Here is an 8,715-nt window from a genome sequence, read left to right as displayed (position 1 = left end):
TTTTCTGTGATTTCCTTACATTTAACCATAATTTTTTAAAATGTGTCCGATAATAGGGGGACTAACCCTATATAGATTTAAACTGACTTCTTGATAATCAACGCTGAGCCCAAAATCGCTTTAGGAGACAGAAATAGGCAAGGAAGTTACTCTTATAAACAATGATTATTCCAATCCTTCGCCATCTTGGTGGTCACAGATGGAAAAACCTTTCGGTTTTGAATAACGTAAGCTCATTTCAACCGATTTCTCTAGTAATTAGTACACATGATCCCTTTATTCTGTGAAGAAACTCTCATATGAGCGGTTCTCGTATGAGCGGATCCTATGATAGAGGTTCTCATAACCGCGCTTCCCTAAAAACCTCTTTCCTCAAAATTCCGTTTACCCATAACGATAGGTCCCTGTACAGCGCTTCTCGTAAACCTGAAGGTTGCAGCAACTCCCTTGAGAGCACTACAACCAGGGTTTGAAAAACAATTGTCATTTAGGATGGTTTATGTTGCGTTATTTGAAATTAAATAGTACCAGGTCAGTAAGAATAATTAAATCAGGTTAAATTTTGTTAATTGAAACCCTAATAGTATTAGGTTAGGTTAAGTTTGGTTATTTTAAACCCCAATAGTATTAAGTTACGTTGAACCAGGTTTATCTTGATTTGTAAGGTTAGGTTACTTGATAGGTGAGGAGAGGTTTTTTTATAGGTAATTTTAGGTTTCTTTCTACTTTATAAGCAATTTTAGGTTTCGGTGCACTTGATAGGCTATGATTTTTTACTTAAAAAAACCGTAGTATTAAGAATGGTTCAAAATTGTAGGTAAAAACCGCTATTGGCTAAAATCGCAATCGCTCTTTCAAAAAGAGAACTTTTGAACTACACCGCTGTTTTTCAGAACAGCGGTTCCTATTTCGGGTAATGATTTTACGTGTTACACCCTTCCTATCAACGGGCCTAAGTTCGATTTGTCGTCATCGTTTAAAATGGCGATCAGAAAAGAAATAAAAACGTCCCAACTGGCAACACCTTTGTTGCTAGTCTTTAATAAAGTTCTACTAATTGAAACCGTTATTAGACGGGATAACAGTTTGTGCGATTTTTAAATGTTCTGAATGAAAAACATTAGCACGCAGAGTATTACTGAACTATGATAGTAAGGAAACCAACCTTCGGTTTATATACTTCAGAGCTTCAGGATTCATTGGCCATTTTGCGTGAAAAACCATCGGTTTATCGAAGTACTTCTTAGAACCAAGGTAAAGATCCAGAAGAGTGGGTTTGTTATCAATTTCTGAGAAAACGGACGACATCTGAAACAGAGATATATCCGCAAACCAAATTTCCTTTCCTCTAGATAGTTTTTCGAAATTAGGAGATGTGTTTCCTTGCCGCCACAGTTTGCCACAGAGCATTTTCATTGCAGTTTCAGTCTGAAATGATTCGAATATTACTTTGACTGATTCTAAAAATCTTCTTTGAAAAAAGTATAAAATCCTTACCCGTCGACAAACTTTATTATCAATTATAGGTCCAAGATTTAAATAAATCGGGATGTCCTCAGATAATCTCAAGGCATCGGTTACACTGTTGATATTTTCTCTTTTCTGAGATGAGTAGTTGGCTTTCAAGACTCCGTTGAACAAATTGACGATAATGACAATTATCAAGATGAAAGGTCCAACGCTGAAGCGAATGGCTTGTGACGAAGAAATATCGAACCCTACAAGAGCAAAAATTAAGCTCACTCTCAGTATGTTTTCCTTATTATATAAACCGAGAAAAATGACAATTGCTTTAGTAGTAATTTAAATGATACCACCTAATAATTTTAAACCACGTAGTTTTTGAGCATATATTTTAATATAAATATATCATCATTTTGGCGCCTAAACCACCGCCAACCCTGAACGCATTACCTTTACTCCCGGAAAACGCTAAGAAAAAACTAAGTTTGATCATTTTAGCACTGTCAAGGGCAGGGCTTTAAAGATTACGCATATTCAGTGTCTAAAGTTCAGCCGGGCACACCGAATACACTGAGCGTAATGATCTATCGTATTTACCCAGTTTGGTTTTTTGCCTTTAATAATCCGTGAGGTGTTTATGCAAAGGATAAATTAAATTAAAAGTAAAATACGCGTAATTAAAATCGTGATGTTTAGATTTACTGGGAGTATAAACTGGCAGTTGAAACTTTCGCTTTTGAAAAGTAAAACTGACCTAAAATTAATTCTTTTGTAACATGTTTTATCTTTATTTCGAGCGTAATTAGAGTCCCAAATAAATATTGTAGATAAAACTAGGTTAAACGCGTTTCTGGTACTCAAAAAACTCTCAGTGAAAATACATTATAAAACTTAACAACAACATCTGTATCTACTGCTTGGCCATTGAAGCCTCCAAAACCCACTTAGTACCGCATACAGTTGCACAAGGTTAAAACTTTCTGCCGTTTTCAGATGTATTTAAGACGATTAAATGTCAGACTTTATAAGCAGTATCGCACTACATGCGAGAACTTCCCGCGATAAAAGTGGTGTTATTCAGCATATAAGAACTGCACTCCCTGCATTGGGATATGGTTCTGCATGTGAGAACTATCCTCGTTTCTAGAAGGCTAAATTAATTTGCCTCATAATCTTCCCTATATTTCACAAGAATATTCCAAAGATATGTCCCAAGAAAATTAATAACATATTTCCGAAAAAATTCTAAAGATATTTCCCTAAAACATTCCAAAGATATTTCCCAAGAAAATTAATAACATATTTCCGAAAAAATTCTAAAGATATTTCCCTAAAACATTCCAAAGATATTTCCGAAGAAAATTCCAAATATATCTCCCATGAAAATTCCAAAGATATTTCCAAAGCATTTTACAAAGAAAAAGATGCCAATATTCCCCAATTTCCCAAAAAAAACCTTAAGGATTTCTAAAGAAATTTCCCAAGGAATTTTCTAAAGAGTTCTAAAGAAGATTTTTGTAAGGGTTGAAAAGAGGATTTCAAATTAAGCATTTTCAAATGCATATTGCGGCCAAATAACCAGAAATCGGAGAATTAAAAGCTTGATATTTTTGAATTCACAGAAATTAATTATATCTTTTGCTATATAAATCAGAGGTTTTCCAAACTAAGCTTCTCATTCCCTTAAATAAAAACTGTATTTGTGGTTCAAAAAAAAGAATGGTATCTTTATAAAAATTTTAATTGATGCTTGCTTGATACAAGTGTCTAATTTTGAATAATGTTTGCTTTAAGTATAATCTTATCTCTGAAAAATTTAATTTGATAAATTAAAATTTTTCTATTTGAAATTATTGGGTAGCTAAAATTACGTAAGCCGTTTGACTGTGATGAGTTGAAAACCTCGATCCTGATTTTTTAAGAGCTTTCGAAAGATGAAGTGATAAACAAATACGAGTCTTCCATTACCTTTTCCCAAAATGGCTCCAAAGTATTGTATGCATTTTTGTGAGGCAAGTGCTATGACTGATTTTCGAGTTCCCATCACCATCATGTGCAGTATGTCAATCACCACCAGTACGCCAATGACGCAAACTAACCCGAACCATATCTGAAAAAGGTATGGAGTAAAAATACACGAGTAAAAACATAAGAATATAACGGTAATATGCAAATATATTTGGTCGTTTCCAGTGCAAGTCTAGCTTTGCTAACGCTACCGCCTAAATTTTTGCACAAATTTTTTGGGGTAAAATTTAAGAAAGGCAGCGCCGCAGCGAGCCCCTGTCTATGTCAAGGCGTAAACGGTTAGGGAAGAGTTAAAAGAGAATATAGAGGCTGCTGCTATGTAGTCGGTATTTTCCCAGAATAAAACTTGCATTATCATTTGGTTTTAAAATTCAAAACCTTGAGAGTATTCATTATTAGGTTTGAGCTATTCTATTTATAAAAATATATCTTTGGTAAGCTAGTCTGATTTCACGGGGCTCAACGCTGGGACTCAGGTGAGGCAAATACCATTAGTGTTATTTATTTTTTTTCCAATTTTACGAATTTTAATTTGTTTAGAGCATCGAACATGCTGTGACTTATGCTTGAATAAAGCAAATCCAATTAATTTGCCTTAATTATACTAAGAGTAATGAAAGAACTTTTCCTTACTCCATTCGAAATGGATTTTAGATCGTCGAAGGCTCCCATTGGAGCAGCGATGAAGGTCAGATTTTTTGCAGATAGCATTATTCGATATGTGTACATGAATGGAACTGTGCAGATTGGAGTAAATCCCATCTCAACCATCTGAGCATATCCAAAATCGGTTTCCCTCATGCAATGTTGAGGCTCCATATTAATGGAATCATTCTGAAATTGAAGAATTGAACAAAAGAATTAACGCATGCAGTTTACCCGTAACAGTAGTTCCCTTTACAGAGATTCTCGTAAACGCGGTGTACTTTTACAGCAGTTCCCTAAAGAGCTGTACAACCAGGATGTCTTTTATGATAATGTTTGTGTTCGGTGTCGTGAGAAATTAATACGCAGTTGAAGTAAACAAAAAGAACTTTTAATCAATGTAAGAATTTGAAAACAAGTATTGTAAAATCAAAAACTATTTTGCTTGTATGAGCCGAGCGAATTTCTTTTAAGGGAGTGGAATTCGCGACTGACGAAAATATGTGATAGAAAAAATTAACAAAAGGGACAGGTACGGGTACAAGATTCCCCGCGAAAACCCGTTCTCTGCCTGTCATTTTTACAGGTTTTAGGGCTTGGTCGTAGGGTTAAGAATTTTTACTTTTGCGAGAGATCGGTATCAAACATTCCGCCTACCTTGAAATATTCATTTCAATAGAAAGTGTAATTAGTCCAACGGTAGTTTGCAAACCTTGACGACGGGACTTGTTAATTCTTTTTCTGTTGCCGTCTTTACTGTGACCACTCTCACCAAACCATCTGCTCCTGGATGCAGTTGAAGAGTCGTGCCATTCTCCATTTGGTGGGAGGTTGATCCTCATCTTTGAGTAATACTAGATCCCCAACTGCTAAGTTAGCTTTGGCTGCTGCCCATTTTGGTCTTTGCTGAAGACGAGATAGATATTCATTGCGCCACCTTCACCAGAAGTGCTGGAGCAATTGTTGGCTTAGTTGCCACCTGGAGAGGCGATTGATCTTTTCCCCGGTTAGATCAGGTTCAGGAATAGCAGTTATGGGTCCTCCAATTAAAAAATGTCCAGGTGTTAAAGCAGTGAGGTCGTTGGGATCGGTGCTTATGGCTGTTAAAGGACGGGAGTTTAAGCAAGCTTCGATTTGACAAAGGAGAGTTTGCATTTCTTCGTAAGTTAAATTTGCGTTGCCAACTACTCTCTTCAGATATTATTTCACGGATTTTACGCCCGCTTCCCATAAGCCTCCCATATGTGGTGCTGCTGGCGGGTTAAAATGCCATGATATTCCTTCGTCGGCTAGCCACCCTAAGACTTGGTTTCTGGTGTGGCGTTTTTGCGATGACTTTCAAAAACTCACGCATTTCTCGATCAGCTCCTATGAAATTTGTTCCACAGTCGCTGTACATGCTCTGGCATTTTCCTCTTCGAGCGACAAAGCGTTTGAGTGCGGCCAAGAATGCTGCTGTGGTCATATCACTTACAAGTTCTAAGTGCATGGCTCGAGTCGTGAAACAAACGAACACAGCTAGATAAGCCTTGTACATCTTGTGTATGCGGCCCTTTATGACGCGAAGAAGAAATGGTCCAGCGTAGTCCACCTCACATTGCAGGAATGATCTGGCTTTATTTACTTTCGCTGAGGGTAAATCGCCCATCATTTGTTGGACAGTCATAGCTTTTTGACGAGTGTAGCGAATGCATTTCTTCATTTGATATCTTACTGCATCCCTGATGCCAATGATCCAAAACCTCTGTTGAAGGTTTGCTATGATAAGTTGTGATCCACCATGGAAGCTTTTCGTGTGCTCATAGTTTATTAGGAGATCCATTAAACGACTTTTTCGCGGAATAATTGCTGGATATGTCTGGCTCAAGGGTAAATTCGCGTTTCGCAAACGACCACCAACTCTTAGGACGCCATGTCGACCCACGAACGGTTGGAGTGCAAACAGTTTGCTTTTTGGTGAAATGGGAATTCCCTTTCAGCTGATTAATCTCCTTGGGGTAGTGTTCAGACTGTACTACCTTGACCCAGTGATAAAGTGCATCATCCAATTCTTTGGCTGACAATGGCCCCTTTGTCCAAGCATCTTTTCTTGGTTGTTTGAAATTGTATATCATCCTGAAGATTATGGCTGTGACTCGGATTAGTGTTCTTAGAGAAGAATAGGGAAAGAGTAATGTGCCTTCGGATTGGTATCTAGCCATGTAGACCTTGACAATTCTTTCCTCAACGAGACAGTATTCGGATTCTTCCATCTGCTGTTCAGGTTCCCTTGAAGTATCATGCGAAAGCCATTCTGGCCCATGCCACCATAGAGAAAAATTGCCCTCGGGCTGACATTCCCCTCGATGCGCAATCAGCTGGATTTGCGTTGCCAGCCACGTGTCACCATTGTGCGTTTGGAAGGGTTTCTTGAACTTCGGCGACACGATTGGCGACAAAAGTTTTCCATCTGTGTGGAGGTGCTCTTAGCCATGAGAGAACGTTGTTTGAATCTGACCAGCAAACAATTGTAACAATGTCTGTTGTACTTGGAAGTGCCTCTTGGATCAATTTTACCAATCTCGCGAGTAAAAGGGCGGCGCAGAGTTCGAGCCTCTGTACGTTTACAGTTTTTGTCGGAGCGACTTTTGTTTTTGATGCGATAAGTTCCACTCTTATCTCGCCAGACGAACTCAGAGTTTGCATGTATACAGCTGCGGCGAATCCTTTCTCCGAAGCATCACAAAATCCCTGTAGACTGCGGCTCTTCAGCTCTCTTTGAGATACATAGCGAGGTATCCGTATCGTTTCAATAGATGGCAAATCGTTGCGGAAAGTTTGCCAACGATAGACGAACGACTCTGGTAACGGGTCATCCCAGTCTTGTTGCTGTTTCCAAAGATCTTGGATAAATATCTTTGCTCGTTAGATGACTGGAGAAAGTAATCCCAAAGGATCAAAGATTTTTGCAGTATCGGATAGGACCGTTCTTTTGGTGATGGTACTGCGATATGATGGTGACGTGACTACATATGAGAAGTCATCTGTCCCCGGTGTCCAAGGCAAACCTAGTGTGGTAACTGAAGCCTTGTTGTCAAACAATATTGGTATTGGAATTTCTTGTTTGTCAGGAGAAATGGATTCGAGTAAAGCTGGTTCATTTGATACCCATTTTCGAATATCAAATCCCGCGCTGGCTGCAGCGTTCAACAATTCCTTTTGTATTTGCAACGCTTCTTCGATGTTGTTGGCGCCCGAGAGCAAATCATCCTTCGAAAAGTCTTTTGCTAGTTTTTCTGACGCTCTAGGAAAGCTTTCTTTGACCAGAAGAGCTAGCTGTTGAAGAACATTAGTGGCAAGATACGAAGCTGATCCTGTACCGTAAGTAACCGTTAAGAGTTTATAGTCTTGCAAAGGTTCAGTTGGACTTGGCCGCCAGACTATTCTTTGGAAGTTTGTGTTCTTCGGGATGGACCCATATTTGGCGGTACATTTTAGCAATATCAGCTTTCATTGCAATAGCGTGAACGCGGAAGCGAATAAGGATGTTTACTAGGTCGTCTTGTAGTTTGGGACCGACTAATAAAATATCATTGAGAGATATGCCATTTGATGATTTGGCTGACGCATCGAATACGACCCGTGTTTTAGTTGAACTACTTTTCTCATTTTGAACTGCGAAATGAGGTGAATAGTAGTTGTGTGCTGCTGATTCGACATCCATGAGTTGCATGTGACCCAGCTGGACGTATTCATTCATAAAGTTCTTGTAGGCTTCGTAAGCCCTTGGATTGCTTTGTAATCGACGTTCTACGTGATGAAAGCGACGCATGGCTATCTTCCGAGACTCCCCTAGGGTGTTGGGTTCGGCCTTGAAAGGAAGTCGAACCATGTATCTTCCAGTTTCATCCCGATAATGAGTTTCAGAGAAATGTATCTCGCATTGTTTTTCTTCGGGGAGCAGTACCTTTCGTGTGGGCAGCTCTTCTAATTCCCAGAATGTTCTGACTTGTTCGTCAATTGTGCAGTGATGAATTTGTATTTCTGGTCTAGGATTGTCAGTTTTGAATGGGCCAGAAATAGTCCATCCGAATATACTATTGACAGCGCTTGGCATGTTGCTTGGACCCTTGCACTGTCCATCGATAATTATGTCTAAGTACACGTCTGCACCCAGTAAGATATCCACCTCCTGGGGAGTGTAGAATTGGGGATCGGCTAACTGAAGTCCCTTGAAATGAATAAAGGAGCTAGGATCCACTTCCATGCTTGGAATGTTCTTCGTTAGCTTCTTTAGTACTAACGCCTCTACTTTTAGTAAAGCCTTTTTTTCCCGAGTAGAAGAAAGTTCTAATTCAACTATTCCGCGAGATGACCCTCGGACTGAAGCTCCAATGCCCCCAATTGAAACGTCAATGTTTGTTATCGTTATTTGCAATCGTTTGGCTCATTTTTCAGTGATGAAGCTTGCCTCTGAGGCTGAATCCAGCAAAGCTCTAGCTGGATGAAATACTTCTTTGAAGTCCTTGACCAGAACCATTGCGGTTGACAGAAGAACTTGAGAGTTACTCTTTTCTCCCCTTGAGATATGGGAAATAA

At 39.0% G+C, this 8,715-nt stretch overlaps 1 protein-coding gene across 1 annotated transcript; it reads right to left on the bottom strand.

The window, feature by feature from the left end:
• Positions 1–5,398: 5,398 nt before the first annotated feature.
• Positions 5,399–8,383, bottom strand: LOC149676371 (uncharacterized). Its single transcript, XM_089838703.1, has 5 exons — positions 7,558–8,383; positions 7,051–7,490; positions 6,666–7,005; positions 6,038–6,601; positions 5,399–5,985 (listed from the first exon to the last, which is right to left on the bottom strand). The coding sequence occupies exons 1-5, from the start codon at positions 8,381–8,383 to the stop codon at positions 5,399–5,401; spliced, it is 2,757 nt and encodes a 918-aa protein (XP_089694829.1).
• Between the last annotated feature and the right edge of the window lie 332 nt (positions 8,384–8,715).

This window comes from Phalangium opilio, unplaced genomic scaffold (genome assembly GCF_054372755.1).
Source record: "Phalangium opilio isolate 3A_F unplaced genomic scaffold, DU_Popi_V2 ptg000046l_1, whole genome shotgun sequence".
In the NCBI taxonomy this organism is placed as follows: Eukaryota; Metazoa; Arthropoda; class Arachnida; order Opiliones; family Phalangiidae; genus Phalangium; species Phalangium opilio.
The sequence above is the reverse complement of the archived record's forward strand: the minus strand, read 5'-3'. Positions and strand labels throughout refer to the sequence as shown.

Coding starts and splice junctions, on each gene's coding strand:
- LOC149676371 (XM_089838703.1), bottom strand. CDS start 8,383: ATGGAAGTGGATCCTAGCTCCTTTATTCATTTCAAGGGACTTCAGTTA. Junction 6,602..6,665: donor GATCCAAGAGGCACTTCCAA/GTACAACAGACA, acceptor CTCATGGCTAAG/AGCACCTCCACACAGATGGA. Junction 5,986..6,037: donor GTCGACATGGCGTCCTAAGA/GTTGGTGGTCGT, acceptor AGACATATCCAG/CAATTATTCCGCGAAAAAGT.